A 19,148-nucleotide genomic window follows, 5' to 3' on the forward strand; every position below is an offset into this window, starting at 1 on the left:
ATGAAAACAATGAACTAGACCTCTGAACTGTAAGCCAGCCCCAGTTAAACCCTCTCCTTTGTAAGAGTTGCCAGGGTCACAGCAGTAGGACAGTGACCAAGACAAGCAGCAGGCACTCCTTCCCTCTGAGCCGCCGCTCCAGCCCCCATCCTTTGCTTCTAAGCCCATTTGAATTGGGTTTTTGTGCTTTGTAGCTGTGAGCCCTTGTAGTACCAGTTCTATGAATTCAGGCTCTAGTGTCAAGGGTAAGCAGCTTGACCTCTCCCCACCTCAATCCTAGCCCTGAAGCCCCACCCAGACCCTGATTACAGGGGAATCCTTCCATGAGGTCTCTGAATTCCCCCAAACCCAGACCCCACAACTGCAGGATGAAGACATTATCATGCTTCTCTTGGTGGGGGCTGGGGAGGCGGAGGACCAGCATGATCCCAACCCTGCAGGGAAGGAAGAGCAGAGACATGGAGAAAGTCCTCAGTAAGTTTCTGGGGTTTTATTCAAAACAACGCTGGCTGGCGGTACGGCTTGGTTTCTCTATGCCCGGGCCATCTGGGCCAGCAGGGACCAGCGCCTTCAGCCACTAAGAGGGAAGTTCATTCACACTGTAGAAACTGTACAGTGACCGGAAGTGAGAGTCACAGCAGCAGAGCTGGGCTGGGGGCTTGCAGGACGAGGTGGCCTCTGCCTCCCCCCAGGCCCCAACTCCGCCAGGGACACTGATTTTTGCACAATGACAAAAAGAAAAAGAAGAGTGTGTGTGTCTGGGTTAAACAGCGGCTGCTAAGACCCCAAGCCCTTACGCAGAATAGCAAAAGGGGCTGGAGGTGACCCTGGGAGCTGGGAGCTCTAGGAGGAATATTGGGGACAAGCAGATGGGTGAGTACTGCTCACGGTTCATCCTCCTCAGAGGGACTGCCTGGACCGGAGCAGGAGATAGCAAGAAGGCAGGGCAGGCTCCGACTGGCTCCAGATCCTTCTCGACAGATGCTGTGTGCCCTCCAGCCCATACAGCCTGGCGAACTGACAGCTTTCGGGCACTGGCACCTGCGCTCCCATTCTCCTTATATCCAGGCCCATGTGGATTGGGAGAGTTTGTGCTTTGGTGACGGACAGGCTTAGCCTGAGGCCGCGGCCTCAAGCCACAGTGTTGAAGAAGGGTCGCCCGCCCAATCCTTGCCCATTACAACTCATCTTGCCAGCAGCTCACACCTTTCCTGGCCCCTGATTCCTCACTCACAGACACAAGGCCAGATACCTGGGGTTGGTCCGAGGAAAACCCACCCTGGGTGGTTTCTGTGCTTCTGGGCTCAGCAAATCATTCTCTCTAGATGTCCTGCCGTACCTAGCTAGCTACAGCCCTTGCTTAAACCTTGCCCATTTCCGTAAAACAGCCTTCAACACATCTGCCTGCTCTGGGGTCACACAGTTCAGCGTGAAGGTATAGATGCCTGAACATCTCCACCCAGCCTCAGAGGCACGACAGGGAGAAAGCTGGCTGTGACGAGCCACGTAAGCACACACGTACACACAGGGGCAGCCTGAAGATTGAGCTACATGATTGACATTGTACCCAGAAAGCAGAGGGTGGAAGATGCTACCAAACACCACTGTTGTAAAGCCTGAAGACCATGGGTCCGGCCCAGCCCTCTCTACCCTGGCCAACTCCACAGGGGGCCCTTGGAGTCACCCTCCCTTCAACCACGGCTGTGTGCACACAGTCCAAGTGTTCAGGGTAGTGCCCTGCACAGGTGACCCGGGCTCTTTGCTGCCAGGGCTGAATGGTTGGGGCACTCACCCAGAGCCTCAGTTTACCCATGTGTAAAGTGAGTTTAACAACCACTTTCCCACTCCTCACCTCTAAGTACTTGGCAGGCAGTACCCTTCAACAATCCTCCCCTCTTCGCTTCCTCCCAGCGCCCTGATCCCAGGGTCCCTGTGCCAGATGGGGACACCCCAGAGCCTACAAACACAGCTGCTGCTCACTAGCCTGGCTAGAAGCCCACTTCTGTGAAGTGAGAATCTGGGAGCAGGGACAAGAGATGCACATGCTCTTAGCAGAACCCACGGCAACCCTCAGCGATGTAGGTGAGCACCCCACATCACCGCCCTTGTCAGTACGCCGCCCGCAGCAGCGTGCCCCACTCTTCAGGCTGATTGTAAACCCACCCACTTAAGAGCTGGGTCTGTGAAAGTCAAGGGCTCGATACAGAGTAATTTTTTTTTAAATAAATGGGTAACCATTCCCACAATAATAATATAAAAAAAACCACCCATCCTGAACTCCTCTGGAAAGCACTACCTTCGTGAGACCCAACGTTCAGCTGGAAACAGCCAGACATACTCAAGAGTAAGCAGGAGTCGGAGGATGTGAATGTCCGGGTAACTGGGTGGAGCTAAGGGTGCTGGGGTGAGGAAAGGCTGGAGCCAGGCTTTAGGCAGGTGCTCAGAGACCCCTTTAGATTTGTTGTTACCCCAAACACTCCTGGGGCAGGGGCGGGGTTGTTTAGGGAGGGTGACCATAATCCCCAGGAACTGCTGCAATTTGAGGCCTTCCTTCGTGGAGGACAAAAAAACAGAAAGTTCGTGTGTAACTGAGAGCCCAGGCTCAGGGAACCTGTGTGGGCTAAGCAGGTTCTAGGGACCCCTTTACCTGTCCCCTCCCTTGCATGAATTATTCCTGTTTGCTGCCTTCCTGAGGGGTTGATCCGTCCCCCCAAGTACTCACAGAAGTTAAAACTTGACCCGAATCCTGAGCCCCCTGCCCAGCTTCAGAAATGCCCTGTTCCCCAACCCTGCTCTAAGAAATAAGACTAAAATCCACCCCCCACCCCGTTTTTCTAAAGAGAATGTCTAACTGGCTAACTAAGAAAGTCTGCGTGTCAAGAGTGTCTACAAAAGACTTCACAACAACACAACAGTCAGAGGGACAAGACTGAACCCTGACATGTGGGAAGAGGCTGGGGATCTTAGCAGCGTCTCCTCTTTAAAAGGGAAAAAAGTGCACCCTGAATTGCTTCTCTTCTGTCTCCTGGGCCCTGAACGTCCTCCCAAGCTGCTCTCAACTGAGGGAGATACCCGAAACTACAGCCACCGAAGCCACAACAGGGGCGTCTGTGCTGTGCAGGCCTGCGTCCTAATCAACAGACGAGACCCCGTCTGAGCCCTGGCCTGCACCCTCAACTTTAGCACTTTCTGGAATTCATAAGCTCTCCGTAAAAAAAATAAATAAATATATGTCTGTCTCTATATATATATGTATATATCTGCATATACACTGGAAGGGCCACGGATGGGGCCGCATCTGAGCCTCAACTAACCCAGACCCTCCTCAGTCGCCTGCCCAGTGGCCCGGCGCTGGCTGGCCCCTATGCCACTCCCAGGTGTGGGCAAAGTATTGCTGTCTGCTCCCTGGCTCCTGAGGTAAAAGAAGGCAAGATGGGGCAGGCGGGTGGACAGCAGCTGGCAGGTCCCCCGCAGCCCCTGCGGCCCCTCATCTTTTCCTCTTGCTTGCAGCATCAGTTGACTCCAGCTCCCCAGGAGGTGGCTGTGGCTCAGGCGCTGAGGAACCCAAGCCTGAGGCCAGCTGGGCCTGACCTGGTGGGTCCTTGCTGCGGTCTGCAGCCCATGATGGGCTCCTGGCCAGGCCGCGGGCTGAGACTGTGGTGCCAGGACGGCCAGGTCCAGCCGCTAGGCTGCTGGTACTGCTGAACTTCCTGGCGGGGGTGAGGCCCGGGGGTGGCAGCGTGGGTGGTGGACAGAAGAGAGACGTGAGCGACAGGCTGCTAAGGGTCTCGGAGTGCTCACTGCTTGCACCCCCTCCGCCTGCACCCCCGCGGCCCTCCTCGTCAGAGGGGTCCATGGAGTCGTGGTGGGTGCACCCAGGACTGGTGGAGCCCCCGCTGCTGTGGCTGCGCTGATGGGCTCTCAGCCCACGCAGACTAAACAAGCCACGGCCCCTTAGGCTGAGGCGGCGCCGGGTGGCCGGTGACAGGCCACCACATGGCCCTGGCACCTGGACTGGTGGTCCCAGGGCATGCCGGGGACTGTCGCTCAGTGTCAGACTGTCCTCCAATGTGGTCTGCAGGCTGCCCGCTGAGCTGCTAGGGCTGGCATCCAGTGATGTGTCACTCACAGTAGCCTGCAAGGAGGGAAGAAGGGATGAGGCTCCCTGTATCATCTTCCCCTGGTCCTTAGTGGACAGTCTGATGATGGGGACCCGGGATGCTTCCCTTCTCAACATATCCAGGATCCCACAGCATCCCTTCTGCCACATCAGCAGTCCCTGGAACCTCTCAGGGCAGTTACAGTGAATGTCAAACAGGCTCTCTGCCTCCTCTGGGCAGCCTGAGCCACCCTTCCTAGTCCCAATGTCCAATGACAAGACCTTCCCTCTTAGAGTTCCCAGCTGACTCTCAGCCACCCACATCTCCAGCATCACTTCCGCCACCTGTCCCTTCTTCACAAGCCCTTCTACCAACTCCCCCATGGCCCTGCTCGTACCAGCTGCTCCCATCCTCTCTCCTAGGTAAGCCTCCAGCCTTTGCTTGCTCTCCCAGGCACCCCTCACCTCCCCACAGATTATACTCCCAGCACTCATTTGCTCACACACACACTCTAAACACCGAACTGCTTGGGAGGCAAGAAGTCGGTCCATTGCCTGCTGCAGAGCACAGCCTGGTGAAACTGGAGATTAACCATGTCTCACTAAGTGATTATTAGGAAGCCTGCAGGCCAGCCTCTACTGCTGTATGGGATCACACACGGCCCACCAAATGTGCTGGTGGATTTTTGTTTCGTGCTCCAGAGGCCCTCTGTGCCCAGCTGGCATGTGAGCTGTGGCTCCAGCCATCCTGATACAGGCCACCATACAGCCAAGACTTCCCACTTCCCAACCCGGCCCTCTGCAAGCAAGCAATTTACAGTCTACAAGCAGTCTAGCAATGATACCCCTACCACCCACCAAGAGCACTCAAGGCATGGTCCCTGACCCCAGCACTGTGACCCACAAAGCCTCCTCAATGCCATTCTTTTCCTCATCTCGAGCTAGGGCCCCTGTTTCAGTCATCTCGACAACCTGGGGGCTCTTCAGGAGCTGGTCTTACTTATGTACATCTTTGGTGTCACCTCTCAAGTCTCAGAGGTTCCCCAACTTTCCCAGATTCAGTTGCCGTGGCTTTTTTCTGTTCTTTCCCTTCCCCTCCCCACGCATCACCCGTGGCTCTTCAGAGTCCAGGAGGTGCCTGTACCTGACGCAAGAGGGTGCAATTGACACTTGGAGACCTCAGGGATGCCCAGGAACCCTGAAGGGCGATCTTGGGCAGGGTCCCTGCACTCATGCCCGGTTCCTGTCCCTTCTGGCTGGCAGACACAGCAGGGTGGAAGAATTCAGCAGGCATCTGCAGGAGAGGGCTGGAGGCATCCGGGGAGAAAGGACTCGGTGCTGCAGGGAAGGAAGAGGAGGTGCTGGGAACGGCCCAGGAGGTAGGCACAGAGCACCAGCCCTCACGTGGGCAACTCAACAACGGCTGTGAGAAGACTCTGGGCAAGTCTCCAACTTGAAGCCTTGGTTTCTTTGCTGGGAGTGCAAGAAACGCTTCTGGTGTGATTACTGGAAGGACTGGCTCTGAGCAGAATGTTGCTTTCAGAGCCTAGTGGACCAGACTCCAGCCCTACTCCTGAGTCTTCTTCCTCTGGAAATGGGGATAAATACCCACCCAGGAGAGGTGGGATCATTGACACTGTCAACTTGGCAGGCTCAAGAGTCGCCAAGGAGAGGCACTCTGAGCATGTCTGTGAAGTGTCTAGATTGGGTTGAGGAGAGAAGACCCACCCTAGCCGTGGGTGGTGCCATCCCACAGGCTGGGGTCCTGGGATGAACACAAGAGAGAAAGTGAGCTGAGTGCCGGCATACATCTCTCGCTCTGCTTCCTGCCTGTGGATGCCATGTGACCTGCTGCCCTGTTGCTGCTGTCGGGCCTTCCCCGCCATGATGGACTGGACCCTTGAACTCTGGGCCAAAATAAGCACTTCCTAAAGTTGATTTCACCAGGCACCTGGTCACAGCAGTGAGAACAGTAACTAACATGAGAGGAGGGACGTGGGGGAATATCAGCAGGTATGGAACACCTAGCCCAGCACCATGCACATAGAAGGTATTCAATCACTAAAACTCATTATCCTTTGGGCCTTGACAACCCCACATGGCCAAGTCAGGGCTGGGGGCTACTCCTGGGCAATGCAGGGTAGAGTCTCAGGTGTGTGCCAGGCCCTGTGCTGATAGTATAGAAGCCGTGGGTGGGTATGGTCTGCTCCACTGCAGATAGAAAGGGATGAGGCCAGGTTGGAGGAGCCTGAGCTAGGGCAGACTTTTATATGCCAGCGCCAGCAGCTCTGCCTACGGTCCCCTCTGAACCTCACAGAATGAAGAAAGAATGTGAAGTTCAGAATATGTGACTATTCACCAGGCAGCTGTATAGACTGTGTCCTGGTAGGTTGCCGACTTACTGAAGGGATGTACAAATAAACAGTTAATTGAACACTCCATCAGAACATGCCCAGGGTCAGACCCTAGGCTCAGGTTTTGAGATCAGGAAATTTGGGGTCCTGGCACCCCAGCCATCATGCCCAGGAGAGGTCACTGGCTTTATAGAGGGTCCATGGAAAAGCCGGTCACCCAGACATCCCAGAAGACATCTTGGGGCGAGTTTGGGGTCTGAGGGGGTCACTCTTGTGTTAGACTGTCTCCCTTTCCCCCCACCCAACCAGTGATGCCACCCAGATTCTTGTCATCCTCCAAGCGGGAGCACAAGTGACAGGCAAGCCAGCTCAGTCCCTTGCTATATTCCCAAACACAAACCAGCTGTGGAAGGAGGTTTGGGGTAGAGTTCCTTTTATCAAAGGGCCACTGAAAACACCAGTCTTCCAGTGATTGTGTCCCCCTCAGATTATTCTCTATCCCAACTCAATAATCTGTAAGCCTTCCTTCTGCTTGATAATAAAAGCTATGTGTGGTAACCTAGCTCCCCTTTTATCACTGAGCACAGGAAGCTCAGCATGCCGCTTCCTTCAGGCCAGGCTTCAGCTAGCATTAGTTCGTTGACTGCTCCTTTACTACCAGTGCAGCAGGCCTGGGTCTCTAATTCTCAGAACCCCATTCGCTTCTTTATCGGGGGGGGGGGGGAGGAGAAAAAACAAAGCTTCTACTGCCTCCCTCATGCAGCAGATGCTTAGGATCAGGGTGTGGGGTGCTGGCAGGGCTGAAACCCTCACCTTGGCTGCTCTCGTGTTTGAGCCAGGACTGGACGGGATTGAACGGGATGGCCTCCATCTCGCACTGCAGGCTTTCTGGGCCTGCAGACACTGGTGCACTGGCAAAGGGGAAAAAGCATTCATCCAGATCTCCTGCCTGCAAGGGCTCCTCCGGAGGCTCTAGCTCACCCTGCAGGCAAGGGAGGTAGGTGGTATTGAGGGAGACAGAGGCAGGGTTCCTGCATACCTATCTCCATCCCTACCTCGGAAAGCCCTTCCTCTCGCCTCCTCCACCTGACCAGCAGTCACCACCTTCCAGTCCTCAAGTGGAAGGTCCTGACCGCTAGGAAGCCCTCTCGGATGCTCCCGGGCAGCTATGGTTCCCCTGGCTCCTGCCTTCCTGACTCTAATGGCCTTGAGACAGCACCGGCTCTTCTTTACACCTATAACCAAATGCTAACTCAATGTAGTGGTCGCTTGGGGTGAAAGTATTAGAGCAGAACATTAAGTGACCCTGTCTTTGCCAGAACTCAGTTTCCACATTCATACTTAGGGAGAGGAGTTCATCTCTGGCTGCTGCCCGGGGTCTTGTACATGGAGCAGAGGGTTGTAGCATCTCTTTGCCGACTTTCTCAGCTCTGCAAGTTCCTTGAGAGCCACCCAATGTCCACTCTGAGGCGGATGGGCTCACGCTATCCCAACTTGCAGCTTGCTTCTGTATCTGACAGAAGATGTAGGCTCAGTTACCTAGATTGTGCCTGCCTGAGCCCAACCTGGCTGGACAAACTGTGTACCCTGGCATCATACATGGAGAAAAATGTAAGGAGCTCCTAGCCACTTACCTTGCTCTCCTTGGGGCCCTGTGGGCAGGCTGTGGGATCCTCAAGACTCAGGTCATCCCCCAGCAGGATGGATGAGGACTTGTCTGAGTTCAGGGAGAAGGCCTCTGTCTCAGCCAGCTGCACCTGCAGGGGGAGGTGGTGGCCTCGGGTCACCCTGGGGCTGGGATGGGGCAGCCTGGGCCTGGAGCGCTGAGCAACAGGTCCCTGAAAGGACATGGGGCAGTGGTCAGAGTGGCTCACAGGCCTGCTGGGCATGGATGGTGGGCACGCTCTGTAGGATCCCAGTCTGGGTGACACATGATGGCACAGGGGCCACCCCCAAAGGAAACCAGGTCTGAGTGGCCCACCTTGGTGTCTGAACACAAAAGAAGGCATGGTACAGCGAGCTACGGAGCTCTGTTGTCCACTTGCCCCAGACCAAGAGTCCTTAGAGCTGGGCTGGGCGTGGCTCCTCTGAGGGCTGCGAGGGCTACTTGTACTGCATGTCCCTGCAAGACTTGCTATCCTGAAGAATCTGTTTTAGTCATGGGGCAGGAAAATTGAGTAACCTGCATGTTCAGCTCCTGTCCAAGGCTCTTGGGGATGACCTCACAGCCACTGGTCCTATAGAACACCATGGGCTGAGCCCAGGAGCACACTTGCAGGGGTGGTATATAGGCGGAGCTCTTGAAAATAGCCTGGGAAATGGCCCCTGAGCAGGGTGGGGATGAGCTGCCTCTGAGAGGAGGCCCAAGAGAAATACTGAGACACTCAGGGGGACCACAGCCACTAGGGAAGAAGAGGCACCAGAGACCCTTTCTTGGGTCACAAAGGACAAAATGCCCCAGAGGGGACACAAGGACAAACAGCGACTGTTTCTGAACACCTTTTATATCCAAGGCGCTGAGGGCGCGGGTCTCTGGGCGTCACCACAGAGCTACACTTCACAGACAAACCACTATGGCCAGTGGGACCAGTATGTTTCTAGGGGCCTAGAGCCACCGCGTCCCTCAACACCTCACTCCCAGGTGACTCCCCGGGAGTCAGCTCCTCTCAGGCTGCCAGTACCTCTTGCTTGTCATGGTGACACTTGTCACAGCCAGCAGGTGAGGAGTAGTGGTGGAAGATGGAGCCGGACAGGTTGTCAATGATGGTCAGCTCCCCCTCCAAGGAGTCCTTGATGATTAAAGAGACGCTGTCCAGCCACAGGGTCTCCTAGGCGGACGGGGCAGGGTGGGGACAGGTGGGATTATCGGCTGGGTCCCTGGACTTTGGGGTGGGTAGGGCAGAGCTGCCCTCCCGTTCTCTGTGCCCACAGCCTGGGATTGAGCCTCTCATCACAAGGTCACCCTATCTTAGAGCTGAACACAGAGGGACCCCAAAAGATAGGGCACCTCCAAGCCCAGTTGCCCAGCTGGCCCCGTGGCTCCTGCCCTTCGAGCCCCATTCACCTCTCAGCCCCTGCCCACCTGGGCTGGAGAGTAGCAATGGCGGCACAGGTGACCCTCGGCGTCACCCCCAATGCCTGGCCCTCCTGATCCACGACTGGGGGCTCCTGGTGAATTAGTGGGCAGCCTCGGGCCAGGACAGGGACACGGGCCGGGGCTGGGGCCAGGGCCCAGGCCGTGGGCCATCTCCAGTTCGATTTCAGCATCCATCTCCGCATCCTCCTGGGCCTCCTTGTTGCTATCGTCCAGATGCTTCATGAGCACAGCCACCACCACGTTGATGAGCACAAACTGAGCCGTGAGCACGAAGCTCACGAAGTACAGCGGCGACACAAACTGCAGGCTGCTGAGGCAGCTGCGCTCATCGTGGGTGCAGTCTCGCAGAGTGTCCTACCACAGGGATGCCACACACAGGGTCAGTGCCACCCACCACGCCTGTCCTGCCACACCCCTCACCTCCATAGTACAGAGGACCCACAAGGCTACCAGAGCTCAGACACACACATGCACACGCGTGCGCGCGCGCACACACACACACACACACACGTATGCACGCATGCATGCACACACACACGTACATACATACACACATGCACACACATGCAGGCACACACATACATGCACACACATGCAGGCACACATGCATGCACACACACATGCACACACGCATGCACACACGTGCACACACACACACACACACACACACACGCCAAGGGGCCTAGATTAATCCCTCTCCAGAGTTCTAGCAGCTTTTATTGCCTTCATGCCCATAGCAGCCTGAGCTTCCCTTAGCTTCAGCCAAGTCCCTAGGACCCTAACCTGGCCCTCTTCATACCCTACTGGGGCTGATCCCACCTCTCTGAGCCACTAACAAATCTGAGAAGAGGCATGGGGTTCCTCAGGCACTCACTGCTGCTTTTCAGGCCAGCCCAAGAAGGTCCTGTCTGACCTGAGCATGACTCCATTTCACTGGGGTCAGGGAGGTCCTGGACGTCCCTGGTCCCTGACTCCCCTCCCGTGTACAGTAGGATACTGGGTGTGCAGAGAGTACTATGTCTGGATCAGTCATACCACCATGCACCCAAGACTTGAAACTACATGATTTCCCCCCAGCTGGCCCATGATTACCTTCATGATTCCATTCCAGTTATCACCCGTGGAGACCTGGAAGAGTGTGAGGAAGGCCATGCCGAAGTTCTCGAAGGTAGCGTGCCGGCTCATGCCCTCACACGGGTTCTCATCATTGCAGACTGAGAGGGAGAGGTGGTCAGCTTGTCCACCAACAGTACCCCAAGCTGCCACCCCTCAGCATCCTCTCAAACTATCCCCTGCAACCATGTGCATGTGGACTGTGCCCAGCCTACAGATGGGACAACTGAGGCTCAAGGAAGTGGTGCACTGGCTGGGGACTCAGTCTTAGAAGCATGTGGTTTTTCTATCCAATAGTCAGCTCCTGAGAGAGGTAGTGGGTGAGGTGAGGGCCAGCGCCTCAGGGAGCCTCTGATTTTTGGAACTGACTTTATATGCATGACTGGGCTCTGTTTTGGGGGTAGCCCTGGTTCGGGACAGGCAATGGCTGGAAGCAGAGGAAGGAGGTTCCCCAGAAGACCAGACAGCTTGAGTCCAGAACTCCACCACACAGGCCTGATGTACATTCATGAGCCAGGCCTCAGAAAATACCCCATGCTAAGACTGGGTTTGATGAGGAGTCCTGCTACTGGGGCATCTCCCCCACACAAGGGCCTTGGGCGGCAGGCTGAGGAGCCCGGCCTAGGCATCACTCACCCAGCTTCCCAAAGAGCTCCACTCCCAAGGCAGCGTAGATGAAGAAGAGAAGCATAAAGAGGAGGCCCAGGTTGCCCACCTGTGGAGAGAGATGGCTGGACTGGGACCAGAGGCCTAGGAGTGTTCATGGGGAGAAGATGAAGGCCTGGAGGAAACGGGGAGTAGGGATGAGAAGTCCTAGGTCTGGAGGAGGGCAGGGAAGGTGAGGGATCCCTGGAGCAAGGGGTAGAGGTGAAGGACCTCAGGTCAGGGTGACAGAGGCAGGGTCAGGCTCGGGGTAAGCTGTATTATTACACGGGGCTGAGTATCCATGTCTACTGTCTCCTTGTAAGGGCAAGACTAATGAATCATAGGTTACCGAACAAGAACTGAATGTTTAAAGTCTTTGCTGTGAGAATAACACTTGTTCCAGAAACCTATGAGGGAGTAGGGATGACTCAGTGGGTGAAGTGCACAAGCAAGGGGACCTGGCTGCAGTCAGCAGCCACGCAGAAGCTGGACACAGCAGTGTCAGCAATGTGACAGAGATTGGCAGGAGTCTCTGGAGTTCATGGACCAGGTATTCATGAGCTCCAGGCTTAGGAAGAGAGCCTGCCTTAAAAGAAAAAGAAGGAAGGAAAGAAGGAAGGAGGGAGGGAGGGCGGGAGAGAGGGAGGGAGGGAAGAAAAGAAAAAAGAAGAGAGAGGAAGGAAGGACGAGAAAAAGAAAAGAAAGCAAGGTAGAAAAATAATAGAAGATACTAGATGTCACACCCTCACACGCATGTGTATACACACACACACATACACCATCCACCCACCCTCAAACGAATCGCGTGCCATCTTTTGCCCCATTTCTCAGGTGAAAATGAGAAAGACTGAGAGCTGAAGGACCTGTTTAATTACATGGATCTCAAGTAATGGGTCAGAGATTCAAGCCCTTTGTTGGCCTGGGAACAACTGGATGAAGTCAGACTTGCCTCCACAGGCCAGCACAGGGCTGGTCACAAAAAGGAATTAGGAGAGGAATCACACACAGCCGTGGTCCCAGGAGCCTCCTGCAAATGTAGCCACCCCTGTCCCATGGCTCCTACAGAACAGAATGCCCCAGATTCCGAGCCTGGTTCAAACCTACACGTCAGTGGGAGACTGCCTTTACCTCATGCTATGGATGAGCCAAAAGGCATTCCTGCCCTACAAAGGCTCCTGTAAATTGAGCCAGGAGGTGGTTGAGGTAATCACTATAAAGTAAACCCCTGTGGATCACAGACTGCTCTAGAGGAGGCCTTCCTTCCCAGCCACTCCACACTGCAGTGCAGACTAATTAATAACATCCTACTCATTAAGGACGCAAGCACTTAGCGGACACTGCAAGCCACAGTGTGTGGCCCTGACAGCCAAGAAAGACTCAGTCTCACCAAGGCCTGCAAGGCTCATCTTCTGCCCTGCTCGGACTTGGCCGGCGGTGTTTCCTAACCAGGAGCCGGTCCTCATCTTTCCCATCAGTTCCCCTGGGGCCTGAGAACCCCATCAGCCACCTCATCTGCCTCCTTGCCTCCAGCCTTTCCTCCAGTTCCCTCACAGAGGCAGCTCTGCTTGAAGCCCCCTTATCCAGATACTCCTATGGCATAGAGTCCACAGCACAATGCCCCCATGTGTTTTGTCCCAGAGCCGAAGGCCTGCTATGGCATCCCCCACCCATTCCCTTCCCGGGATGATCTCCCTGCTCCTTGATTCCAACCATGTGGAAATGGATGGCTGGGTCTCTATGTGCCGTGTTCTGCTGCAGGGGAGATGCTTCGCCCCTCAGCCTCATCTCTCAAAGCCCAGTCCAGCTCGCCTCGCCTGAGGAGCCTTCCCTGATGGCTTCTCCTTCTGTACTGGGCAAAGTCTGTAGGAAGGGGCTGAGGTTCCATCTTCACAGCACTCTACAGTGTCCATTTGTGGTGACTTATACTGTCAACTTGGCAGAAGCTAGAGTCGTGTAGGACATGAGCCTCTGGGCATGTCTGTGAGGGAGTTTCTAGACTGGGCTAAGGGAGACGGGAAGACACACCCCGAATGTGAGCGGCTGAGGTCCTGGATTGACTAAAAAGAAGGAAGTGAGCGAAACACCATTGTTGATCTGTCTCTGTTTCTTGAGTGCAGATGACCAGCTCCCTCACGCTCCTGCCACCATGTTTTTCCTGTCATGGCAGACTGAAGCCTTGAACAGTGAGCTGAAATACATCCTTCCCTCTGTAAGCCACTTTGGCTGGGGACTTTGTAGAAGCAGCAGGAAAAGCAGGGAATACACCATTTAACCGCATGGATGTATGCTGGCAGATTTTTTTTTTTGAGGGACAAGCCCCTCCCCCACAGCCACATGCCACTTGGCAGAAGCTTATGTCATTGTAATTACCATCATGTGGCTCCAACTTGAGCTGGGGTCTTCCCCCACTATCTCCAGGTACCCTGTGTCAACTTAGAGCTGGCCTACGGAGCCTTGACAGGATGCTCAGGGGTCAGGGAGGCTGGACACACGCCCATCACCAACACACCCTCGTTCCCACTTGTAACAGACTCTGCACGTCCCGTGGGCCAAGCCCCACTAAGAACTTGCTTGCTGGAGCTTTAGCTGTTTGACATCTCCAACTTTGAAAGACTGTGGCATCCTCATTCACAGGTGAAGAGGCCAAGGCAGGAGACATTATGTCACATGCTCAAGGACCACCCAAGGGTCCCCAGGCAGGGTGTTCAAGTTCAGGCTTCAACTTACTTCCTGTTTGCACTCAGAACATATATTAGGAGAAATCTTATAGCTCTCAGCAAATGCCCTTGCTTTCAGTCAGACTATAGAGGACCCATGTTTCTTTCCCTTTGAAACTAGACAGACTACTCTCTTCCTCGGACAGTGGACTTGGGACAAGGTTCTGTGACCCACTCCTTCTCAGTCATGCCTGATTGTCCCATCCCCCTTTTGGGAGAGACTTATTACAAAAACTACAGGCCCCCATGTCCTTTGGGGAGGCCCCTACCCACCTTACTTAGAATTCTACTCATCCCCAAGCCATATTCTTGTGCCCTCTGTCAGAAGAATACCTCCTCCAATCAAGTTTGGTACCCAGAAATGATGCTCAAACTTCGGGATACCTGTGGAATTTGTAGCAGCAGTACCCTGGAGTACGGTCTAAGAATAATCCACCAAGACCGGCCATCCACTGAGCACCAATTATCATCCAGTTGCTAAGTGCTACTACCCAGTATGGGTCAAACAGTACCCTGTGAACCAGGAAACCAAACAGGGGGTTGTTAAACTCAATACCAGGCTACAGAAAGCAGGGATCCTCATCCCCTGCCATTTCCCTAGGAACACTCCCTGCTCCCTGTTCAAAACCAGGGCACTAGGGACTACAGAACTATGAAGGGTCCCAGAGAGAGAGGAAACAAGAGGGTGTATACAGCCCAACCCATGGTTCCTGACCCTACACCCTTCTGAGTCTCCTGCGACCAGAAAAACAAGGATGTATCGCTCTGGACTTAAAAGACTACCTTCTTTTGCCTCATTTTGACACTTATACACCCGTCCATTGTTGCCTTTGAATGAACTGATACCGGAGAGAGGGTTTACAGCCAATTACAGCCAATTAACCTGGACTAGGTTGTTGTGAAGATTCAAAAACGTCTCCCACACTCTTCAATCAGGCCTTAAGTGAAGACCTCCTGACCTTCGGGGCAGAGGGTTCCAAAGAGCACCCTGTTATAGTATGTGAATGACCTCCTGTTGGCCTCAGAACAGGAAGAATGTAGAAAGACCAGTGGGGGCCTGATAGAGACAATAAAGGTCCCAGGATACTGGCTCTCAGCCAAGAAGGCCGAATTATGTACACCCACCACAGGCCACCTACTGGGGGTACAAGTCGAAAGGAGGAAAATGAGCCACTTTCCCAGAGCCAAATCTAGGCAATCCTACTAACCCCCCCCCCCCCCCCGCACACACACACACACCTCAGACAAAGGAACAAGTGCAGGAATTTCTAAAAAGGTCAGGTGCTGCCGCTTGTGGATACCTGAGATCTCGAAGGTACCTAAGTCACTGCATACCAGTACCGCTGTGGTGGCGCCCAGTCACTGCAATGGGCTGATCCTGAATGAGGAGCTTCTGAGGCCTTGAAGAAGACCCTCATTTCTGCACCAACCTAACCCTCGTGGACGTCTCTAAGTCCTTCTACTTGTGTGTGAATGAAGCCCAGGGTACTGCCGAGACACTTGGACCCTGGAAGAAGTCAGCAGCCTACCTACCCAAAAGACTGGATCCTGTTTCTGCCTGTTGGCCAGTTTGCGAGCAGTTGTCTCTACAGCCATGCTAGTGAAAAACCAACAAGCTGAACTTGGGCCAGGAACTGTTCCTAACCACCCTGCTACTCTGCATAGGCCTTCCTGAAGGTGAATCCCCAAAGGGTGGATTCCGATATTCTGATAATGCCCTATCAGGCAGTTCTGGACTAGCCCCATATCAGATTCTGTAAAAGTCAGTCATCAGCCTTGCCAGCCTATTGCCAGATGATAGCCCAACAGAGCCCCTCCACGATTGCCTGTTAGTGACTGATGAGATGCAATCTGCCACACCTGACCTACCAGATGTCCCGCTGAGAGAAGCTGGAGAGGTAATGCACCCTGATGGAAGCAGTTTTGTTCAAGACAGAATCACGTATGCCGGGATGCAGTTGTCACCTTGGACAGGATGGTGTGGGCCCAGTCCCACAGTTGAGGGACCTTAGCACAAAGGGATTAACTACACTGGGGAAGGACAAAGCCATCATTTACCATAGTTCATGTCCATGAGACCCCTCGATCAAGAAATGGGACTCCTCACCTTGACTGGAAAGGAAATAAAAAAAAAACAAAAAACAAAAACATCCTGGCTCTACTAGAAGCCATATGGCTGCCAAAACGAAGTAGCCGTTGTCCACTGTGACAGGCATCAAAAAGGGAATTCCCTAAGGGCCCAAGAGAACCAGTAGGGCCTCTCCAGATCTTGGTTACCCTGACCGAACCCACATTTTTCAAGTGCCCAAACTATGCACAGGAAAAAACTAAGTGGCCAAAGATAGAAGATGTCAAATGGGAGGCAAATGCATGGTGGGTCATGCCAGACAGGAGACCTGTACTCCCTGATGCTATCAGGAGACAAACAGTCACCAAACTCTACCAGGCCACCCATCTGGGGGCATCCAAAACTGCTTAAGTAACCGGCATCAGTAACTGCTAAGTTACTCGGGTCCAGATATGACATCCTTCCAACAGACAATCTTGTCAAAGACACTGTGTCCAGAAGCATTACTTAAGCACAAATGAATCCCAAAGGAGGAAGGAAAGCCCAGAAGGAGTCTATGTCTGAGGAAGTAGGGAACCATGGAAAGTGGACTTTATAAAACCTACAATGCAGGGGTATAAATATCTGTGAGTTTTCATACACACCTTCTCTAGATGAGTGAAAACCTAGCCTACCTGAACAGAAATGGCCTCCGTTATCACCAAAAAACTCCCCCAAGAGCTGACTCAGATTCAGATTGCCCCTCTCCCTGAGGTCCAGGCTTTCACAGTCAAACTTTCCCAAAATCTAGCAAAGGACCTAAATGTTGATTGAAAACCACATTGTGCCTATAGGGCCACAGAACTTGGGTCAGATAAAAAGGATGAATGGGACCTTGAAGGAAATTTTAACTAAATGTTGGGGGAAAAAGGGCAGGGGCAACCTCCTACCACTTGCCTTTCTAAAGGTCAAGTGCACCCTATATTGAGAATATTTCACCCCATTTGAAATTACATTTGGGAGGCCTCCCTGTCTCTTCCCTAAGCTAAGAGATGCTCATCAGGCAGAGATTTCTAACCACTCTCTCCTCAAGCCCATACAGGCCTTGCAACAAGCCCAGAGGACTGTTCATCAGATGGTTCAAGAGGCAATGACCTTGCTCACATCTGAGCCTCCCAACAAGTTACAGCCTGTTGACCTTGTGTGGGTAAAGAGGATCCTGACCCAGAGCCTGGAGTCAACATGGAAAGGCCTGCACCTTGTGGTCCTCACTACTCCTACAGCAGTGAAGATTGCCAGTGTTGTCCCATGACTTCACCAAACCCAGTTGAGGCCACAAAGGACAAAGATGGATGGGCTGTCACCATGTCCTCCAACCCAGTAAAGATAAGACTGGCACGGATCCCAAGACTGATTGTCCTATTTTTTTCTTCTTTATGTCCCTCTGGGAAATCCTTTAAATCCCCAAGAGCCAGGATCTTGTATGGGGAAATGAAGAAAGAACGGAACTGGAGAGCTGACAGCCAGTCGATATATACACTGAGATCAACCACCTTCTGGGTGGGTTTCTGTAAAATATGACATCCAGAGGCTACTGGAGAACAGGCTGCAAAGGAGTACGCTCGTGGGGCTGTGGGTCCACTTTTGAGGAGATGGGGCTCCAATCTACCCAATACTATGCCTACTCTGCTGATGGCCCCCCCCAAACTGCCAAGAAACAGGCGAATACCATTGTGCTCAGTGGGGTTGTGGACCCAAGTCCTCCTAAGGGCACACTAACCCGTTCATAGTCCTAAAAGAAAATCATCATGATCTGCCTGTAATTTCACTAGTCTTGGGCAATGCAATCCCAAATCCATAAAGATTACGGCCTGGCAGAAAACTGAAGGTCATTTTTGGGAAACTGGCAGAACCCGTGTACTCAGGTTGTATGTGAGGGGTCAAGACCCAGGCAGCAAATTTACTATCCAAAGAGAACCTCCCCCTAGGGTCATCTGGCCCATGTGTTCAAAACTGGCCCATCTTGATATCCCTGGAATATGAGCTTCCTAAAGTGGCAAGCCCCAAAACTCCAATAGCTGCAGGAATTCCTTTGGTGATCATGGAGGGCAAAGGTCCAGGAAGCAGCAGAAGCCAGCCCCTCAGTGTTTGGGATGCTAGAAAGAGTGTATTGGTTCCCAAGCCATTCTCAACAAGACAGGTGATGCCTGCTGGCTATCTCTGCATCCCAAACACCGTACTACGTTGGGATAGGAACTAGTCAAACAGTATGCTCCACTTCCATTCCTGAAAACTGTAAATGGGACCAACCTAAGCTCATCCTGAGAGACCACCAAGAAAAGACTGCTCAATGGCACTAAGATTCCCCCCTAGGTAGCTCCCCCTTTGCAGATTCCTGTAGCCATACACGGTAGGTTAACTCCAAGAGCAGCAAGCAAGTGTATTTCCAGGCCCCAACCACTACTTGTCTTGCGCGCATGAACAGCTTAACCAAGTGTGTATCTTCTGAATGGTTTGCACTGGAGGAGACTCCACTCCTTGAGTCCTTATGTGTGCCATTCCACAGGTATTCATCTGTGATGCAGAACTGGGCAGGACTGACTTAAATCTAGACGGCGGGCTGCCCTGTGCACGACAAGCCATCCCCATTTCCATTTCCCTATTGGTGGTGGAAGGCAATCACAGACTCCGCTGGAGTTGGAACTTCAGCCTTAATTGTAGGGAATAAAAACTTTAAGGAACTCAGCACTCAAGTGAGTGAGACCTAGGCCATCTGGGAAATTCTGGTCCCCATCTGGAAACTCAGGTGGATTCCTTAGCAGAGATTGTACACCGAAACAAGGAGGTCTCTGCAGGGCACCAGGAGAAACCTGCTGCTTCTGGGCAGAGTAATTAGAGAGAGCTTAGCCATGGTCAGAAATAACACTGAAGAAAGAGAAAAAGATTTCAAGGATTTGACAACTGGCATCAACCTTCGTTCTTCTGGTCCCTGGTTAACCACTCCACTTAAGGCCATGGCTAGGCCAGTAATCCTGTCATCCTCAGTCCGCACTGCAGGACCCTGCTTGATCAACTG

General features: G+C 53.4%; 1 protein-coding gene across 7 annotated transcripts in view; it reads right to left on the reverse strand.

Annotated features, from left to right (window-relative positions):
* Nucleotides 1–475: 475 nt before the first annotated feature.
* Nucleotides 476–19,148, reverse strand: part of Cacna1i (calcium voltage-gated channel subunit alpha1 I) — a 118,907-nt gene continuing 100,234 nt past the window's right edge. For 2 of the 7 annotated variants that reach the window (XM_087898957.1, XM_087898951.1), the window contains 8 exons: nucleotides 11,300–11,378; nucleotides 10,643–10,764; nucleotides 9,536–9,904; nucleotides 9,135–9,281; nucleotides 8,088–8,291; nucleotides 7,267–7,435; nucleotides 5,244–5,437; nucleotides 476–4,135 (listed from right to left, as the gene is read on the reverse strand). In XM_087898957.1, coding sequence (XP_087755083.1) covers nucleotides 3,488–4,135; nucleotides 5,244–5,437; nucleotides 7,267–7,435; nucleotides 8,088–8,291; nucleotides 9,135–9,281; nucleotides 9,536–9,904; nucleotides 10,643–10,764; nucleotides 11,300–11,378 — 1,932 coding nt within the window. In that variant the 3' untranslated portion in view covers nucleotides 476–3,487. Of the gene's footprint in view, nucleotides 4,136–5,243; nucleotides 5,438–7,266; nucleotides 7,436–8,087; nucleotides 8,292–9,134; nucleotides 9,282–9,535; nucleotides 9,905–10,642; nucleotides 10,765–11,299; nucleotides 11,379–19,148 lie in introns of those variants that run through there. The other 5 variants (XM_087898954.1, XM_087898952.1, XM_087898953.1 and 2 more) reach the window with 5 other exon arrangements.

Source organism: Myodes glareolus, chromosome 19 (assembly GCF_982192425.1).
Source record: "Myodes glareolus chromosome 19, mMyoGla1.1, whole genome shotgun sequence".
Lineage (NCBI taxonomy): Eukaryota > Metazoa > Chordata > Mammalia > Rodentia > Cricetidae > Myodes > Myodes glareolus.